Source organism: Macaca nemestrina, chromosome 5 (genome assembly GCF_043159975.1).
Source record: "Macaca nemestrina isolate mMacNem1 chromosome 5, mMacNem.hap1, whole genome shotgun sequence".
NCBI classification, from domain to species: domain Eukaryota; kingdom Metazoa; phylum Chordata; class Mammalia; order Primates; family Cercopithecidae; genus Macaca; species Macaca nemestrina.
In genome coordinates this window covers 43,577,159-43,598,880 of record NC_092129.1, presented here as the reverse complement: position 1 = coordinate 43,598,880, position 21,722 = coordinate 43,577,159, and the positions used below count along the sequence as shown (strand labels likewise).

At 40.9% G+C, this 21,722-nt stretch overlaps 1 protein-coding gene across 4 annotated transcripts in view; it reads right to left on the bottom strand.

Annotated features, from left to right (window-relative positions):
* Positions 1-21,722, bottom strand: part of LOC105465717 (epithelial cell transforming 2 like) — a 114,415-nt gene that overhangs the window by 69,460 nt on the left and 23,233 nt on the right. For all 4 annotated transcript variants that reach the window (XM_011714293.3, XM_011714295.3, XM_011714296.3 and 1 more), the window contains exon 4: positions 4,530-4,692. In XM_011714293.3, coding sequence (XP_011712595.2) covers positions 4,530-4,692 — 163 coding nt within the window. The remainder of the gene's footprint in view (positions 1-4,529; positions 4,693-21,722) is intronic.

The window sequence follows — 21,722 nt, the reverse complement described above, 5'->3', positions numbered from 1 at the left end:
CGCGATCTCAGCTCACTGCAAGCTCCGCCTCCCGGGTTCATGCCATTCTCCTGCCTCAGCCTCCCGAGTAGCTGGGACTACAGGCACCCGCCACCACACCCGACTAATTTTTTTGTATTTTTAGTAGAGACAAGGTTTCACTGTGTTAGCCAGTATGGTCTTGATCTCCTGACCTTGTGATCCGCCCGCCTCGGCCTCCCAAAGTGCTGGGATTACAGGTGTGAGCCACTACGCGCGGCCTTTTATTTTTCTTTTTTTTTTTTTTTTAAGACAGAGTCCTGCTCTGTCACCCAGGCTGGAGTGCAGTGGTGCGATCTCAGCTCACTACAACCTCTGCCTCCTGGGTTCAAGCAATTCTCTTGCCTCAGCCTCCTGAGTAGCTGGGATTACAGGTGCATGCCACCATACTCAGCTAGTTTTTTTGTATTTTTGCTAGAGACGGGGTTTCACCCTGTTGGCCAGGCTAGTCTGGAACTCCTGACTTCAGGTGATCCACCCGCTTCAGCCTCCCAAAGTGCTGGGATTACAGGTGTGAGCCACTGCACCTGGCCAGATATAAGGTTTTTAAATGCTACTATTGACTTACTATCTGAACTTGACTTGGAAATAAGAAGCATATCTTGTTCCACAGGAAAAATAGTATTTGATGAATATATACATTATATGTGAATGTATGTATTAGACCTCTTTGTGATACTTATCTAGTGTTCCAATAGCATTTGGTTACATTAACCCTAGATTCTGAAAATTCAGCTTCTAGCAATAATGGAATAGTTTCTTTCAGATTAACCCTCTCATTGAGAATAATTTTGACTGAAGCATATGATATTGCCAATATGCAGCCATTTTGACATAAGAAAAAGAAAATTTCATGTGGTTTGATCTAATGAAATATCTAGACCAAATATTATACAATTATTTGAAGGCTATATTATAGAGCTATCAATGCAATAAGGACTTGTTCAACCGAGACCCCAGAAAGAAGGGAAACCCAGAGAGGTAAGCCTGATATTTGGCATCACTTTTTACTTCAAGGCATTTGTCAGTTCCAAAGTAAAGCTTGTTAGGCTGAGAATCCGAACAGAAAGTTATGACTAAAAGACTTAGATGTAGAAAAGAATCTTAAGCATTCTCACAGGGAAGAGAGGACACAAATGGAAATTTAGGGCCCACTGAGAGGAAGAGCCTTGGTAATCACACCAGCTTTCAGTTAAGATTCTTTTCAGGAAGGACGATACCGAATTAGACAAACTCACAAAGACTGAAACCAGCTTTGAAATATCTCATTCCTTGACTGGATTTGTATGATTTGTTCCTAGCACTAGATATGCCAGAAGCAAAAGTAAATTCTCTCTGGAGGAAGATAACATCACCCAGAGACTCAAAGGATCACATCAATTTTGTATACTCAGTATGCGGTACTCAATCAAAATTAACTAGAACATACAATAGACAAGAATTCGGTCTTGTTTTTGGTTTTTAGTAACTATAGAGAGATCCTCAGGCAATCCAAATACTGTAATCATCAGACATGAACTTTGGGGAAATAAATACTCTATAATTAATATATCTAAAATAAATGACTAGGTGGAAAATTTTGGCAAAAGAAGTCAGTATTCTAGAACTGAAAATATATAATAACTGAAATTTAGAACTCAATGGATGGGTTTAAGATCAGATTAGAATCTAGCTAAAGAAATAATTAGTAAACTGAAAGATGGGTCTGAAGAAAATCCAGACTGAAATACTGAAGGTCACAGAAATGGAAAATGTATAAAAGAATATGAAAATTATGAGACATGGTGAATCTTTCCAACCTATAAGTATTGGAATACTAGGAGAAAAAGGGAGAGAATGGGGCGGAATCAATATGAAGAAATAACCTCTGAGCATGTTTCAAAACTGATGAAAGACATTAAGTCTCAGACTCAAAAATCACAGCCAAACACAAAAACAAGGTACATAAACACACCTAGGTATATCACAATAACGTTACTGAAAATGAACGAAAAAGTCCGAAAAGCAGCTAGAGATGATATAAATGTTACCTTTAAAGGATCAACAATAAAACTTGACTTCTCAAGAAAAAAAAAAAATGAAATATTTCAGAGTTCTATAAAAAAATTAGCTGCCAACCTAGAATTCAGATTTCTTACTGAAATATCTTCTAAGTATGAAGATGAAATAGATATTTTCAGACACACAAAAACTAAGAGAATTTATCAGCAGCACGCCTGTACTAGAGGTAATATTAAATAGAACGTAAAAGGAAAATGATCCCAAATGGAAACTAGGAGATGCAGAACAGAAAAAAATGAGCTACAGAAAAAAAAATGGTCATATATGAATAAATATTGACTACATAAAACAATAGTAATAAAGATTTGTGAGATAAGTGTTTATGTGTTATATATGTTTATTTTACACACTTAACCCTTGAACAACGGGTTTGAACTGCATGGGTGCATTTATACACGCTTTCTTCCACCTCTGCCGCCCCCAAAACAGCAAAACCAACCCTTCCTCTTCCTCCTCCTTTTCCTCTTCTTCCTCAGCTTCCTCAGCCTACTCAACATGAAGATGAAGATCTTTATGATGATCCATTTCCACTTAACAAATAGTAAATATATTTTCTCATGAATGTTTAAATAACAATCTCTTTTCTCTTGCTTGCCATATTGAAGAATACAGTATATAATACACATACAAAACATGTGTTAATTGACTGTTAGTGTTATCAGTAAGTCTTCTGGTCAACAGTAGGCTCTTAGTTATTAGTATATATAAAATAAAAATCTTTAACAAAAAAGCATGGAAACTGAGAGGAGGGTAAATGAAGTTAAAGGGTTCTAAGCTCCTTGCATTGTCTTAGAAATGGTAAGATAATATTAATACAAGGTTATATGTTATAATCTCTATGGTAACCATGAAATAACTGTTAAAGAATCTAACAATTGAAAAAACAAAATTTTTTTTTTTTTTTGAGACAGAGTCTTGCTCTGTCGCCCAAGCTGGAGTGCAGTGGCCCGATCGCTGCTCACTGCAAGCTCTGCCTCTGGGTTCACGCTATTCTCCTGCCTCAGCCTCCCAAGTAGCTGGGACTACAGGCGCCCGCCACCACACCTGGCTAATTTTTTTTTTGTTTTGTATTTTTAGTAGAGACGGGGTTTCACCGTGTTAGCCAGGATGGTCTTGATCTCCTGACCTCGTGATCTGCCCGCCTCGGCCTCCCAAAGTGCTGGGATTACAGGCGTGAGCCACGGTGCCCGCCCTGAAAAAAAAATTTTAATTAACGCAAAGGAAGACAGGGAGAGGGAAAAAACTAAATGCGACAAACAAAAAATAGTAAAATGATAGATTAAACACAAATATGTAAGTGTGTACAGAAATATAAACAGACTAAGCCAGGCACAGTGGCTCACGCCTGTAATCCCAGCACTTTGGGAGGCCGAGGTGGGTGGATCTCTTGAGCCTAGGAGTTCCAGACCAGCCTGGCCAACATGGCGAAACCTCATCTCTACTAAAACTACAAAAATTTGCTGGGCGTGGTGGTGCATGTCTATAGTCCCAGGTACTCTAGAGGCTGAGATGGGAGGACCACTTGAGCCTGGGAGGCAGAAGTTGCAGTGAGCCAGATGGCACCACTGCATTCCAGCCTGGGTGATAGAATGAGATCCTGTCTCTGAAAAAAAAAGTATGTATATTGTTACATTTTATTAAATATTTTACAAGAAAAGGGACAGCCCAGAGGCAGAATTAATGGCAAAAGATGTTAATTTTAAACAGCTGCTGCTTTTAACTGCTTTCAACTGCTGTTAAGGTCTCAATGTATGTTCTTTAACAGATGTTAGACAATAAGGGATCAGTTGAGGCTGTGGTTGTGTAGCAGTTTCTAGAGCTGAGTTATTGGAGATAATATACAAAATCTAAAGCATATATCATTTTTCATGAAGAAAAGTGAACTTCTTGGCAGGGCGCGGTGGCTCATGCTTGTAATCCCAGTACTTTGGGAGGCCGAGGCAAGCGGAACCCAAGGTCAGGAGTTTGAGACCAGCCTGACCAACATGGTGAAACCCCGTCCCTACTAAAAATACAAAAATTAGCCAGCTGTGGTGGCAGGCGCCTGTAATCCCACTTACTCAGAAGGCTGAGGCAGGAGAATCGCTAGAACCCAGGAGGTGGAGGTTGTAGTGAGCCGAGATCGCGCCACTGCACTCCAGCCTGGGTGACAAAGCGAGACTCTGTCTCAAAAGAAAGTGAACTTCTTTAACCAAGATAAAATGTTTTCTAAATAATTATATGGAGTATTTAAAGATTTTTTAAGTAACAGGAATTATTGGACTAGTCTATATGCCTTATTTATTTATAGAAATACATTATTTCACTTATCCCTATTTTTTCTCTCAAGGGTAAGGGATGGATCAGGTACCCTCAGCTATTGTCTTCAGGGAAGGGAGCTACCCTAGTAGCCTCATTTAAGATTACAGCTGTACTTGTGCCCTATTACTAGGAAGTGACAAATAGTAAACCTGTTCAGTTAAAAACTTCCAGGGCCAGCTGACTTGGGCAGCTGCACACAAATCTTTCGGACTCAGAAAGGAAAAGATATATAGAGAAATGAAGCGTGGTAACACTGTAGAGAAATCCACTTTGGCCACTTGCATCCTTTCTGAAAACCAGTCTTGGACAAACCTAAAAAGAAAGAGAAATTTAGTTTAGAACATTAATGTCTAAAATTGACTAAAAAGCATAAATATTGGTCATTGATCTTCCTCCAGTGTTCTACCTATAAAAAATCCTAACAAAACATAAATCTAGATTTAAAAAACATTCAGGCCGGGTGTGATGGCTCAAGCCTGTAATCCCAGCACTTTGGGAGGCCAAGGTGAGCGGATCACTTGAGGTTAGGGGTTCAAGACCAGCATGGTCAACACAGCACAACTCTGTCTCTACTAAAAATATGAACAATTAGCTGAGTATGGTGGTACGTGCCTGTAATACCAGCTACTCGGGAGGCTGAGGCAGGAGAATCACTTGAACCCAGGAGGCTGAGTTTGCAGTGAGCTGAGATCATGCTACTGCACTCCAGCCTGGGCAACAGAGTGAGACTCTGTCTCAAAAAAAAAAAAAAGTATTCGCTTTGAATTATCCATTCTAAAAAGGAAGACAAATAACAAGAATATCTAAAATTTACAGGAAGAAAACAGTCTTCGAGTAAACCTAGTTTGGTGTGATTTTCAACAGAAAAAGACTATAAAACCTTTTCACTATCAATTTAAAACTGAACCCAAGATTTTTAATGGAGTTGAAATTCAAAGCAAAGATATATTCACTGAGATTTTCTTGTGTGTGGACTTTTTTGCTTTTTTAGACCAGTGCTTCTAGAAGAAATTTCTTTTTCCCTTTGAGTGGCTGCCTCTATTATAAGACCAAATTCTCTTCCCCACTGGAGCTGACACATTATATTATGTGATGTATTTAATCCTTCTTTTGACACAAAGCTGGCCATATTCTGAAATGCCAATCATTTGTCCCGAATGGGTAGCAGGTATAGAAAAGAATAATGTGCTATTACGGGTCAGTAAGAGGGTTTGCTCAGCCTGGCGTGGCTACGGGAAGAGTGCGGAGAGACTCGGTGGGGCAATAGCCATGTGCAGAAGGGCAGAAGGAGACGATGGCTTCTGAATGGCTGGAAGATCGGTTGTTTACAGGGGGTTGGGAAAGATTTGAAGATTATGGGAGCTAGGTTTCTCACTTTTGGAAAAAGGATCTACAAATATGTAAAGGAGGAAAGCTAGACTAATCTATATGGAGTTGGAGAGAAATTGGAGATATCACTGTAAAATCTCATGTTTTAAAATATGTATATAAATGAATGATACACAAATAGAGACAGATGGCTGTATATGTACACGTGTGTACATATATTTCATCTTAGAGCACCTAAAAGCAATGACATCCCAAAAGCAATGAACACACCATAAACTCAGATATTGGTTTCTCAATTCCATTTCCTAATAAAATAAACCAGAATTTACTGGAGAAATGGCTGATACCAGGGTAGGGACAAGGAAAGTATAAGATAGGTCTGGAATATCTTGACACCAGAAAATAAGGAAGTACTTAACCAAAAGAATACAGAAGCCAATTTATTAATAAAGTCACTCCCACCGGCAAAATATGGAATAATTTGAGTTTCAAAGCAAATAATTAATGTAATATAGCCTATTGAATAAAATAGGCATTCCTGAGTCCATACTGATATAAATATACCCATGAATGAATGAATAAATAGGGGAGAAGGAAAACTACCTCATAACAGAACACCAATTAATACATGCAGAGGGAATTAAGAAATTAGGAAATCACCTCTTGGAGGCCATCATATTAATAATTGCTTCAAATAGGAATCATTAATGAGTGACTCATGCCTGTAATCCCAGCACTTTGGGAGACCGAGGCGGGTGGATCACCTGAGGTCAGGAGTTTGAGACCAGCCTGGCCAATGTGGTGAAACCCTGTCTCTACTAAAAATATGAAAGTTAGCCAGGCATGGTGGTGTATGCTTGTAAGCCCAGCTACTCAGAAGGCTGAGGCAGGAGATTTGCTTGAACACGGGAGGCAGCGGTTGCAGAGATCGCGCCACTGCACTCCAGCCTGGGTGACAAGAGCAAAACTCCATCTCAAAAAAAAAAAAAAAAAAGAATGATTAATGAATGCCAAAACTAGTGGGTGAAGCTTGATAAGAAACAGGATATTTACATAGATTAAAATAGTTTTTGATTACTTTAAAGTTAATCAAATACTTTAAAATTATTCATTAAATATAAATTAAGTACAAAATACTTAATAATTAACTATCTTAACCAAGGGATATAATCACCAGCTGTGGGACAAATTGACATGCTATGCCCCCCGATGCAATCCACAGAGAACACAGCATCATTTCCACGCTGTTCCTGCCAAGAAGGTATAAACTGAACGTCATCTTGAGGAACCATCACCCAACCAGAAATCGAGGGTTATTTGACAAAGCAGCAGGCCTGTACTCTTCAAAAGTATCAAGTCATAAGAGACAAGGAAAACCTGAGCATTTGCTCCACATTGAAGGCGGATCTAGAGACATGGAAACTAAATACAGTAGATAACCCTGGGCTGGATTCTGGACCAAAAGGAAAAGTGTGATTATAATGGACATTGCTGCAGCAATCAGGAGTATGGGAATGGAGTCTGCAGGGTGGATGTAGTGTTGTATCAGTGCTGATTTCCTGGTAATGCTGGATGTACTTTGATTTTTCAGCAGTGTATACACCTTGTGTTTTAGGAAACACATTGACAACCTTAAGGTAATGTGCAACATGTTTGTAATTTACTCTCAAGTGATTCTAAGTAATAAGGCAAAAATGGTAAAATGTTAGCTATTAAACTGTTCACTTTTTTTTTTTTTTTTTGAGACAGGGCCTGGCTCTGTCACCCAGGCTGGAGGGCATTGGCACGATCTCAGCTCACTGCAACCTGTGCTTCCCAGCCTCAAGCAGTCCTCCCACCTCAGCCTCCCAAATTGCTGGGGCTCCAGGCATGCACCACACACCTGGCTAATTTTTTTGTATTTTTAGTGGAGATGTGGTTTGATTATGTTGCCCAGGCTGGTCTCGAACTCTTCAGCTCAAGTGATCCGCCTGCCTTGGCCTCCCAAAGTGCTGGGATTATAGGCGTGAGCCACAGTGCCCAGCTATAACTATTAAAATGTTAACTAAATGAGGAAGTCCAGGTAAAAGGGATAAAGACATTATCTGTACTATTCTTGCAACTTTTCTGTGAGTTAAAAATTATTGCAAAATGAAAAGTTTTTTTTAAGTGGCCAAAATATTTTTTTTTAAAGTTTGCTTCAGTTCCAAGTTTTAATGATTGCTGATTTATTTTCTGTGTTCCTCCTCCCCTGGCCTTAAGTCACTGCTGTTTTTTTAATCCCTGTCCAGGTAGCCTTGTCACATCCTGAGATGAAACAGAGTGGCATAAAATGAACCTGTTTGCATGCCGTTGTAAGGAAAGAGAGAGAGAGTGTGTGTGTGTGTGTGTGTGTGTGTGTGTGTAAACAGGGGCAAAGAATGGAGTCGGGCCTGTACTGGTAGCATGTAGTATCCACAGACAGAAGTGTCACTTGAGGATCTTGTCAGTATCAACAATAAAGCACAGGTAATAACTGTAATTTCCTTAGAGATTAACATTCAAGCTGAACAAGACTGTGGCAATGCCAAGAACAGCTAATCTCTAATGAATTACTGTCCTCATTGCCTGAGACTTTAGGATCATTTTGCTAGCCTTTGAGATAAGTTTTATTCTCATTTACTTGGAATTATAAAATAGATTAATAAAATATGAGGCAAAACAGAAATGTTTCTGGCCTCCTTTCCAAAGAAGGGTCTCAGTATCTTTAGATTTTCATGTCTACTACCTTCCCACCTCACAGCATCTATTGTTCCATCCCAGCAAAGCAAATGAGAATTGAATATGAATTACTTCCAAAAGTAAACCTTGGTTATACATATTTCATATTTGTTCCTATTCTATGCTGCTACAAGGACACATTTGAGTATAATGAATCTTAAGAAGAAAGAAAAATGCTTCTGTCACATTAAAAAAAAATACATGATCAGCAGAACTAAGGTAGGGTAGTTTGTAGTAATGACATTGCGGGGCTCATCATATTTTAGTTAATGTTGCAAAGTAAGAAATCCGTGAAGAGAAATAACAACATGTAAGAAGAAAGTGAAAAAATGTGTTTTGCTCATTTATTGTGACAAGGATGGTTTCATTTAAATAATTCATGATAATGCTTTGCAGTGTGCCACTGAATGTACAACGTGTACTTTGCAAAAATAACAAAGCTTAGTAATGCGGGACTTGAATTTAATTCTCTGCTCTTAAATTTCTGATAAGTAGAAAGAAGCTGCCAAAATTGTGATGAAAATGACTAGGAGAACAGCTTGGAGAGAGGCCTGTGGAGGGGAGAGTGGATTTGGCAGAGGTCCCTGTTTTCTGGTTGCCTAGGCAGCACCTCTAAGCCTTGTCTGGTGGCTTCTTTACAAACAGTTTTATGGCTTGGTCAGGGTCTGGGATGCTGTTCATACCCCAGTTTCAGTCCCTGGTGCATGGTTTTGTTTTGTTTGTTTTTTTTTAATTATTTATTTATTTATTTTTGAGATGGCATCTTGCCATCTCACCCAGGCTGGAGTACTGTGGCATGATCTCTGCTCACTGCAACCTCCACCTCCTGGGTTCAAGCGATTCTCCTGTCCCAGCCTCCTGAGCAGCTAGAATTATAGGTCCGTGCCACCAAGCCTGGCTAATTTTTGTATTTTTAGTAGAGACGGGGTTTCACCATGTTGGCCAGGCTGGTCTCGAACTCCCGACCTCAGGTGGTCCTCTGGTGCATATTTTAATGGGGCCAAAAGGAGATGACACAAGGGCAAGGGGAACCATAGGCATTTGTGCAACTCCTGAATTGCATGAAAAGGAAGACAAGTTGACAAGTGACAAATATCAACAGCCATACAAATATGCTTTTGGATCCAGCAATTCATCTTCTAGGGTTTTTTCCTAAAACAGTGATTAAAGATATGTCTAAGGATTTAGCTAAAGGATGTTCCTCTAAGTGTTGTTTATAGTAGCAAAAGCTGGGGAAAACAAGCTAAATGTCTGAGATAAGTTATGGCATATCTATAAAATCTAATCTTCCTAGAAATCAGTAGACTGAGCTGAAAGAGGAATCTATGTGATATGCTTTGGCTTTATGTCCCCACTCAAATCTCATCTCGAATTTTAATCTCCATAGGAGGGACCTGGTGGTGGGTGAGTAGATCATGGAGGTGGTTTCCCCCATGCTGTTCTTGTGATAGTGAGTTCTCATGAGATCCGATGTTTTACTGGTGTTTGACAGTTCCTCCTCCTCTCTCTCGTTCTCTCTCCCTCTCTCAATCTCTCTCTCTCTCTCTGTCTCTCTGTCTCTGTCTCTGTCTCTGTCACCTGCCACCACGTAAGATGTGCCTGCTTCCCCTTCCACCATGATGTAAGTTTCCTGAGGCCTCCCCACCCATGCAGAACTCTGAGTCAATTAATTCTTTTATCTTTATAAATTACCCAGTCTCAGGCAGTTCTTTATAGCAGTGTGAAATGGACTATTATACTATGAACTAATTTCAAACAGCTAAAAGCTTGGGATTATAAAGCATAATCTCTTCAAATGGAAAAGTAATGAAAAAAGAAATCAGCAAGTTATAAAATTAAAAAAAAAAAAAAAAACACAAGGACACCAAGTGGGAGCGGAAATTGAGAAATTCACAGAAGAATTGGGCCCAGTCTTGATGAGTAGTGCTAGGCTTTCCTACTGACAGGAGTCCACACCTTGTAGGGAAGAAGCAAGGAAGCACACTGTCTCCTGGGCTGCTACAGGAAAGGGAGACCTGGGGGAAATCAGAACAGGCCTGTACCTTGCATGGGCTTAAGTCCATATTAAATCTCCTGGCACATTAGAGACCCTGAGCTACCATAGAAACATAAATGCTGGTGAGAAAATAAGAAACCCAAGGGGTTCCCAGAGAGGAAGATACACATGTGAACCACCCCATGTGCCTCCACAACCCAGGGCAGTTATCCTCCCCGTGGAAAATAACCTCAGACTAAAACACCATGAGGGAAGGCCAGCAAATGAAACAAACAAGGGATCTGTCACCTCAAGAACTAAAGGTAATGAAATTATCCAAGAGATTTTAACATAAACATGCTGAAAATATTCAAAGAGAAGTCAAGGTAATAGTAGGAGTGAATGTTTGAAATGTTCATTTGGAAAAGAAACAACAGACATTTGAAGTAAAAAATACATAGTTTTTGAAATTAAGAGAAAACTGAATAAGTTGGATAATAAACTTGAAACCAAAGGAGGGAAAACTAGAGAATCTTAAGCAAAATCTGGACCATTGAATACTATAAAGTCATTAAAAATGATAAAAAAAATTGAAGACATTTCACTTAGTTTCATGTACTATTATCCATATGAGAGTTTCATGCAGCATACAAAGTTCCTGAAATGTCTGGCAAATTTTGTATCTATGCACCTATGTGTGTTTTCTGGGGGGAAGATTTATAGTTTTTGGGTGCAGTTTGAATACCTCTTCTCAAAGGAATACATGATCTAAAATTGTTTCATTAAATTGGTATGTGCATGTTTACTGTGGTTGTACAGTTCACTGATTCGCTTATTAAATCAACATTATTTTGAATCCCTTCTTATATTCTGGGGTTTTAATGAGACAAAAAACAAACAAAATGACACAATTCCTGCCTTTATGGAGCCTACAGTATGGTTAGGAAGACAGCACCAATTTTTTTAAAAATCTAATACAGTGAAATTACAACTGTAGTTAATCTTCTGCAGAAAAAGTACATGTGTGGAAAGGCTTCCCTGCAGGAGCTAAGTCGGTTAAAGGCAACTTAGAGAAGAGGGCAGTGGAGGTAGAAGAGCCTCCTAGGTAGAGGGCAATGTCAAGGGCAAAGACAGCATGGCATCCCTGAAGAGCTGGAAGAAGGTGAGTTGGGCTGAAGCACCAGGAACTATGGAGGAAGAGGGAAGAGGGGAAGCTGAAGCGGGGGTCAGAGCCATATCCCTGCAGGGCCTTAGATGCCATGTTAAAGTTTACAATTTTTTAAACTAAAACTGTTAAACAGGGGCATGATGACATGGTCTCAGTGCCATTTGAGAAGCCAACACTGACTGCACAGGGAGGGGTGGGAGAGTCCAGAATGATGGGGAGACCAATTAGAAGACCACGGCCATAGCCATAGCCCAGGCCAGATATAATGGTGGGTTGGCCTAAGGTGGTATTGATAGAGATGTAGAAAATTGAACACATGAGAGATATTGGGGGTAAATTGATAAGTGATGATTAGATGACTCTTGGGTTTCTAACTTTTAGAACTGGATGGCTGGTGGTACCATTATTAAAATAGAGAATATAGTCACATTTTGCCTATGACGATTGTACACACTTGGACGTGTTGTTTTGGGGTGTTTTCAAGACATTCAAAATTAAATATCAAGTAAGCAGTTGGATATATAATTAGGAACTCAAAGGCAATGTCTGGGCCAAAGATAAAAATTGCCTGATCACTGTTATAGAAATATTAAATAAAAGCCTGGGTATGGATTAAGTGCTCTACACAGACAGCACAGAGTAAAAAGAGAAGCAGAGTTCCCACAGGCTGGAGGAATGCCCGCATTTAACAACACATAGAGGATTTGTCATTAAACAACATGGAAAGGACAGGACCGAGAGGTAGGAGGAAGCCAGGTGAATCTTCTATCATGGCATCCACAGGAAGATTGTCATTTCGAGGAGTGAGTACTTGATTGTACTGAAAACTGCAGAGAGGACAAGCAAGATAACTGAAAAAAATCCAAGAGTCCTCTGGATTCAGCCATATGGACTTAAAAGGGCAGAAACCAGTTTAGGATGGGGTGAGTAGTGAGTTGAAACTGGGGATCTGGGGACAGTCCCTGCAGATGACTCTAGAGCAGATGTATGGCCCGTGGACTGTATCCATTTGTTTTTGACATCCCTTTTTGCAAAATGTTACTGGAACACAACCATACCCATTTACTTACATACTGCCTATGGTGGGCTTCGCACTGCATTGGTAAAGCTAAGTAGTTGGAGCAGGGATCACAGGGCCCACGAGGCCTAAGATGGTTGCGATCTGGCCCTTTAGAAAAAGCTTGTCCACCCCTGTCATAGAGTGATTTGGAAGGAAGGAACAGAACACAGTGGTAGAAGCTAGACTTTTCTGAATACACCTTGTTTTCTAGATGTGACTTCTGTAACCACATGTCTTTTAATATTAAATTATCAAACAAAATTGGATTTGATAAAAGCAATCCCTAAAATTCAAAAGCAAAATGAAACCAACCTAATTGTGTATTGAGTTAGTTGAATAACCATACAGATTGGGATTATTCCATTTTAAAACACAGAAATTTGACTCTATGTCCCTAAATGTGGCATACCTTAAGGACAATAAGAACTGCAAAAATTGTTTTTAACTGATTTCAGTAATGACATAGGGAGTGGTAGTGATGGTTTTGTTGTTTTGGGAATGTTGTGCATGTATTATGGAACAAACAAAATGAGTAATTACGTTAATGTCATTGGGAACCAAGATTTCCTATGTGAAAGAAAGGAGATATGGATGCAATACAGAAAGGTTCAATACAAATCCTGTTGACTTGAATTTGAATTGAGAGTATGGATCTGAACTCTTGATGCATTGTAACTTTTTTTTAAAGTTATTTTCTAGTTCTGTGTACTAAAAATTCCTAGAAACTTGAAAAACCTTATAAGATACTTACAAGAGTGCCCTATTAGGGCAATACCTAATACCAAATATTATTCCCCACCAAAAGGAAACAGGGCTCCTTGGAGAAATGGTGATCCCAAGTCTGAGGCAGAAAAAGGACAAGACGAGCCCAGAAGATTTTATCACACCAGAAAGAAAAGAAACTACTAGAAACAAACAGGTGTGGTGGCTCATGCCCTGTAATCCTAGCACTTTGGTAGGCCAAGGTGGGAGGATAATTTGAGGGCAAGAGTTCAAGACCAGCCTGGGCAACATAGTGAGACTCCCATCTCTACAAAAAAAAATTTTTTTAAACTTAGCCAGCACCCTAGCCTGAGTGACAGAGTGAGACCCTGTCTCAAAACAAAAAAAGAAGAAGAGAAATTAACATGTCAAAAGAACTCAAGCGTTATCTTGAGGAGGCTCCCCTGGCCAGGAACAACACAATTTCAATACCAATAAGAAAATAACCGAAATGGATTAAAACATAAGATACTTAAGTTCATGAGTTTATAATACTACGAAGAACTCAGTGATCAATTTTGGAGGATGACATAAAACCAAGCTATTGGTTAGAAAATTGGTAAATAAAATCAACATGTGTCTTTCCTGTATGAACTCTACCTCAGGGGAAAGCACCTCATTAAAGAGGGAAAGTTTCTCTTTATAGAAGTATGCTAACTAGTAAACAGAAAAGGAATGACGAGGTAGTATGTCGACATTTTGCAACCCCTAATGAAACAGTGGACCCATGCCAAGATTGTCAATGGCATCTAACAGCACACAGAAAAACCACTGGAACTCGCCAGCTTCTGAAGGAAGAACAAAACACCACCTTTAAAGTATTCTTATCAAAAAATCAAATGTGACTTTCATCAGGCCTCAAACTACCAGTTTTCAGGAAAAGGGGAGGCAGAAGGTTACAATCAGCAAAATATAGACTGTGGGAAACTCTACAGGACAAGGAAGAAAAGAAAAAGAGGGGAGAAAACCTATACATTAAAAGAAATCTAGAAGTCATATTAATCAGTTGCAATTTGTGAACCTTACTGGGTCCTGAGTTAAAGCAATTATTTTTAAAGTAAGTTATGAGATCATTGAGGAAAATTGATTACTGACTAGACATTTGATTATACTAAGAAATTATTTTTTCAGGCCGATAATGCAATTGTGATTAGATTTTAAAAAATAGTCCTTTATAAAAAAGTTATGTACTGGAATATTAAAGTATGAAATGACATGATGTCTACAGTTTGCTTTAAAATAAACCAGGGGGCTGGGCGTGGTGGCTTATGCCTGTAATCCTAGCACTTTTGGGAGGCCGATGAGGGTGAATCACTGAAGTCAGGAGTTTGAAACCAGTCTGGCCAACATGGTGAAACCCCGTCTCTACTAAAAATATAAAAATTAGCTGGGTCTGGTGGCACACACCTATAATCCCAACTACTTAGGAGGCTCAGAGGCAGGAGGACCTCTTGAATCTGGGAGGCGGAGGTTGCGGTGAGCTGAGATTGTGCTGCTGCACTTCAGCCTGGGGGACAGAGCGAGACTCCGTCTAAAAAACAACAAAACAAATAATAATAACCCAGGGTATATAGGGTGGTTACAACTTCGAGAAAATAGATGAAATAATATGAACCATGAGCTGATAATTATTAAAAATGGGTGCTGACTATACCAGGGTCCCTTATATTGTTTGTATATGTGTTAGGCCCTTCTTGTGTTGCTATAAAGAAATACCCCAGACTGGGTATTTTTTTTTTTTTTCTGTTTGGTTTGAGACAGAGTCTCACCCTGTTGCCCAGGCTAGAGTACAATGGTGTGATCTCAGCTCACTACAACCTCCGCCTCCCAGATTCAAGGATTCTCCTGCCTCAGCCTCCACAGTAGCTGGGATTTCAGGCATGCGCCACCACACCTGGCTGATTTTTTTGTTTCTTTAGTAGAGACGGGGTTTAACCATGGTGGCTAGGCTGGTCTTGAACTCCTGACCTTGTGATCCGCCCACCTCAGCCTCCCAAAGTGCTGGGATTACAGGTGTGAGCCACTGCACCTGGCTGGGACTGGGTAGTTTATAAAGAGGAGAGCTTTAATTGGCTCATGGTTCTGCAGGCTTTACAGGAAGCATGGTGCTGGCATCTGCTTGGTTTCTTAGGAGGCCTCAGGAAGCTTCCAATCATGGTGGAAGGTGAAGGGAAAGCAGGCACGTCACATGAAGAAAGCAGGAGCAAGAGAGTGAGACAGTGGGGGAGTTGGGGGAGGGTGCCATACACTTTTAAATGACCAGATCTCTCAGACGCTCACGATCATGAAGACAGCACCAAACCATGAGGGATCTGCCCTCACGACCCAAACACCTCCCTCCAGATCTCACCTTCAGTATTGGGGATTACAATTCATTATGAGATTTGGGTGGGAACTAATACCCAAACTCGATCAGTATAGTTTGGTTTTCTTTTTTTTGAGATGGAGTGTCTGTTGCCTGAGCTGGAGTGCAATGATGTGATCTTAGCTCACTGCAACCTCTGCCTCCCAGGTTCAAGAGGTTCTCCTGCCTCAGCCTCCCAAATTACAGACAACTGCCACCACACCCAGCTGTGTTTTGTATTTTTAGTAGAGTCAGGGTTTCACCATGTTGGCCAGGCTGGTCTTAAACTCTTGACCTCAAGTGATCCTCCTGCCTCGGCCTCCCAAAGTGCTGGGATTTCAGGTATGAGCCATCGTGCCTGGCCTATATCATTATAGTTTTAATTAAACTTCAATTTTCCCAAAATAAAAAATAATTTCTAGCAAACAATCTACCTTGCTGTTGGTTTTCTCTAGTAATTCTTAGTGGCTGGTATGTATGTAGGGGAGAAATTTAAAGGTTCAGGTCTTCAGACTAGGATTTTGGAAGATGAATGTGATAAAAATCTTGAGTAAGGGAGCTGAGAGAATTGGAATGTGAATTACTAACATGGCAGGCCATGGCCCCTAAATGGGGTGATCAGGCAAGTTAAGTACCAAGGAAAGGGCTGATTGACAGAGAGCAGAGGAGCCCGTGGACTGGAAGGTCAGTGAGTAGAACAGCGATCAAGATGGGGATAGCTGAACAGGCAAACTGGGAGAAGAGGGAATGCTTCCATCAGTGACTTTGGATTAACTGTAATGCATTTATTGTGGGAGTCGTTGATTAAGGCTGGGGGAGAAAAATTCATTTTGGGTGATAAGACCAACTGGGTGTCCAGAGTGTGAAGTGGGTTTTCCTCATGAATGCCAGTGTCACACAGACTAATGACTGGGTTTGGGATATAAACGAAATGAAGAACCATGTGCTGAAGTCTTCAGAGGACGGGAGAGCAAAACTGGATATGGCTAAAGCAATAAGGAGAGTGATTGAAGTTTCTTTGAAAAAAAAATTCTGGATAATTGGTCTAATCGGATCCATATATAGTCATATGAATGCCCAGGAGTGTAAAAAGAAGGCTGTATATGGTGGTGGATCATTGGATTATTGGTGATGGCTATTTCCCTCTTTTTACTTATCTACATTTTCTTTTCTTTTCTTTTTTTCTTTTTTCTTTTTTTTTTTTTTTTTTTTTTGTTTAGATGGAGTCCTGCTCTGTCGCCCAGGCTGGAGTGCAGTGGCATGATCTCAGCTCACTGTGACCTCTGCCTTATGGGTTCAAGCGATTCTCCTGCCTCAGCCTCCCAAGCAGCTAGGATGACAAGTGTCCCCCACCACACCTGGCTAATATTTTTGTATTTTTAGTAGAAACAGGGTTTCACCATGTTGGCCAGGCTGGTCTCGAACTCCTGACCTCAAGTGATCCACCTGCCTCAGCCTCCCAAAGTGTTGGGGTTACAGGCGTGAGCCACTGTGCCCGGCACTATCTGTATTTTCTAATGCTTCTACAAAAGCCTGGTATTGGTGTTGAGCAGGCAAAGAAGAACCAAGGCTCTCACACATCCTGTCCCCTCTAGATAGAACAGTCACTCTCTAAGTCTTTGCTTGTCTGACTCCTACTCGTCCTTCAGACTCCAGTGTAAATATCCCGTCCTCAGGGCAGCTTTCCCTGACCCTCTGGCCTAGGTGAGGTCCCATTACTTTTCCTTTGTCACTTCTCACAGTCATAGCTACTTCTTTGTTATGTCAGGCTGGCCAGGCTGGTCTTGGATCATGGGAAATGTCGCATAATGCATGCACACAGACATATTGTTGTTATGTAATTGCAGTTTGACTTCCTATGTGTTCATAATAATTTAGGGCCAACGAGGTGATGTGGTTCTGGGGGATGGAGCCAGAAATACTGAAACCAGTAGAGTGGGTTAGAGTCCTGTGGCTGGTGAAAACTATTTTGGCAACAACGCAGGCAACCAGATCAGGTGATGATAGTGGAGTTTTAGAGTGACATGTCTGGGGTACAGCCAGGATCTCCCCATCTCCTCAACAACCATTCCTGCTGCCCAAACACGTCCCTTTAGGAGGCTGACTGACACTCATTGAGCACTCCTGCTTAATGCCATCTCACAACCTTTGCTGAAACTTGTGTTCTTTACACTTGATGTGCATTACCGTGTAATCTAAGCGCTGTTTTATGTTTTTATTCTTGCTGACCCAGTCCTTTTTCAGACTCCACCATTTATTTATTTATTTTTAAGACAGGGACTCTGTTGCACAGGCTGGAGTGTAATGGTATATTCTCAGTTCACTGCAACCTCCACCTCCCAGGCTCAAGCAATTCCCCTGCATCAGCCTTCTAAGTAGCTGGGACTACAGGCACACACCATAGCACCCAGCTAATTTTTGTATTTTTTAGTAGAGACAGGTTTTTACCATGTTGCCCAGGCTGGTCTCGAACTCCTAAGCTCAAGTGATCCACTGGCCTCCGTCCCTAAGTGCTAAGATAACAGATGTGAGCCATTGCACCCGGCCTCCCTCACCATGTAATGTCTGTCTCCACTACTGTCTTGTTCACTGCTCTGTCCCCGGCAACTGGCAGAGTGCTTGCAGCATGGCTGGGGCTAAATAAATGTGTATAAATTAAAATAAGAATTGAAAAAAGAATAAACGTTGAAAAATAGAAAAAGAAAATCACTGCTTATAATAGTTTCCTGTTGCTGCTCTAACAAATTTGTAAACAAAGCTACCACAAATGTAGTGGCTTAAAGCAACAGACTGATCTTAGGGTTCTGGAGGTCAGACGTCTCAAGTCACTTTCTCTGGGCTACAGTCAGTCCCAGTGCCTTTTCCTGCTCCTGGCAGCTGCCTGCCTTCCTTGTCTCATGGCCTTTTCCTCCATCTTCAAAACCAGCAGTGGAGCCTTTTCGGCTTCCCCATCAAAGGGCTAGAAGCTTTGATGTCTGGCTGCTTCCAGGGTTCACCCTTTTTCTATCTTAGTTTTATTCTACTGAATATAAACTGCAGTGGGCAGGCCCTTTTCCACTCTGCTCACTGTTGAGTCCCATGCACTCAGAACTGTGCTTGCTCCGTGGTAGCTACTCAGTCAATATTTGTTCAATGCTAAATGAAGAAACTAGCTTTTGTCATGCTTCATTTACTTACCCTTCTGTTGGTGAGATAACCCCAATTTCTATTCGGCAGTGCACATAATTCTAAAGAAGCTGACACCACAGCTCTGAAAAGCATATGATCAACGTATAGGCCAATCCCCTGGCCACAGCAAGTGGCCAGAAATGGGCATGGGCCTAAACGAGTCTGATCAGAGTAAAGCCCAAACAAATGGTTTTTTTCTTCTGGACACATCTGAGGGAATGGAAGGAGAAAGCCGTGGCTACAGAGGCAGAACAGGCACAGGAAGAAACAAGCCATTGGCTTCACTACGGAAGCACTGCAAGAAGCTTCGGCTGCAGGAAGACCCATATCTGGAGTTTTCAATGATGTGAGAATAAAATATGTCCTTCATTATTGATGTCAAGTTTTGGGCTGCCTACAGTGAAACACATTCTAAAGCCAGTAAGTAGCATCACAAGTGCAAAATGAAAAAGGCACCCACAGAACTGGAACAAATCATTTTGTTTCATTGCACTGAGACTAGAAGGGTCGAGACAGTTCATGTGATCTGTGTTCCTGACTCCAAGGAGGAGTAGAATCAAGAGATGGAAGAAGCCTTGGGGCTTTCAGGTCACCCACCCCTGTGTCTGACCCTTGGCTACACCAGATCACCTGAGGAACTTTGTAAAAACAGCTTCCTCCACCCCATTCCATTGTGTTGAGCCAGTATCTCTAGGGGTGAGGCTCATTATCTGTTTTACAAACTCCAAGTGATTCTGAGGGACCATCCCTTCTCAACAGCTATGAACTTCCCATTGGTAGAAGGAAGCATCATAGCAGATCCTAATGCTAATGTCGACGTCAAATTCAAAGCACTGAACGTATGTATCGTGGTCTTAGAAGTATGTATAACTCATTTCTGAATCACTTTATTGAAGTCCCAAATTAATTAAATACTTAAACTATGCATGAGAGTCTGAAGGCCTTTCTCCTGTGTGTAAAAGGAATCTATTTCACTGCTAAAAGGTTTTTGTTTTTCCCTTCATGGTTCTCAGATAAAATTTAGAGAGTTGAGATGACCAGAGAAGTGACTACTAGATAAATGGACTGTTATGGACCATTCTCAACCTATTTTTCTTCCTTTCACTATAAACAATGGCAGCTTCAGATTTAGCAAATTCAAGGAATCAATGATGTCATCAAGGATTTCTTATATTTTCACTTTGCCATCTTCAACCGTTTTCTTTGGTCCTTAGGCTTGTCCCAAAAATAGTTCTCAAATAACTAACTGCGGTGAGCATTGGTCTTCACACAACAGTGACCACAGCTAGCAGGACGGAAGAGAAGATGTTCATCCTCAAATCTTGTTTAAGTTTCTTTCAGCAAGAAGACCGTCCACCCTTACGTCTCCTTGGGCAGAATTAATATCTACACACCCTTTCCTAAAGCAGACACCAACCAGGGGAGGCAGTGATCATGATAAATTTAGTCCAACCCTGACCCACCCTTGGCAGGGTGGGGTTACTTACCAGCCACCCCTGAAGCATAGAATGCCTGGGGGGAAAAATCAGAGTTTCTGTCAGGAAGAAGGAGAGGAATGTGGAATGACTTGGCTGGGCCAGTAGTCAACAGTGTCTAACCCTGTAAACAGGAATTGAAGAAAGACAAGGGGAAAGATTTCTCCAGCCACCTTGAATTAAATAATGAAAACTTGAATGATGCAAAGTATTAGTAATGTCCTATATTCTAATGCTTGGATTTTTTTTTTTCATGAAGTCTTGCTCTGTAGCCCAGGCTGGAGTGCAATGGTGCGATCTCAGTTCACTGTAACCTCCACCTCCCAGATTCAAGCAATTCTCCTGCCTCAGCCTCCCGAGTAGCTGGGATTAGAGGTGCCTGCCACCACACCCAGCTAATTTTTTTTTAATTAAAACTTGGAATATTTTGAAAAACTCCTTCCTCCTAGAGAGCTACCAAATGAAAATTTTTTTCTGATTAGCTTTTTGTCATTTTTGGAATTAGGAGTGCTTTAGATATCTGAATTCATTCAACAAGCATTTATTGAGTGGCTGCTATGTGCCTGGTATGGCTCTAAGTGCTAGAGAGGAAAAGAGTCACCAAAGTCTTTGCTGTCATGGAGCCCTCATTCTAGTGGGGTAGGCAGACAGCAAAGAAACAAGTCCTGCATGTCACATAGTGTCAGGTGGTGTCAAGCGGTAGACAGAGAAGCTCAACATGAGAAAGGGAGAGAGAGCAGCTCCACACACTCACAAAATGGGAGTGAGAACTTCAAGCCAGTGGATGTTGTCTAATATAGGCCAATAACCTTCCCTCCATCCATCCAATCAAAGAGCTTCGCTTTTTGCTTTTTCCTTTTAAAACTCAATGATTTTCTTTTTCTTTTCTTTTTTTATTTTAAGCATCATTCACCTCTAAAAACCATCCCAATTGCAAATGCTAATATTTCATGCGGTTGTCCTTAACCAGCCCACGTGTGTAGAAGGGCAGGAACATATGCAGAATACTCGGCGAAGGGGAAGGAAGTCAAGATGACTTGAATTTCCAGACTTGCCTTGGATATTTAGAAAACAGTCGTTTTAGATACAAGTGTACACTTACACTTTGAGTACTCCCCTCTCCTCTCTGACAAAGATTCTCTGCTTGACCAAACTTTAGTCAAGCTTCTGAAACTTCCCTTTGACCCACCTGTGCACTTCCTTATAAAATTCTGTTTTAGTAAAGAGCCCTGTTAAGTCAGTTTAGGAAGAACCCCCACCCTGGATATCTTATCAGGTTCCTCATCCTCCACCCTCCCCCAGGTGTTCTCTGAGCATCCCGG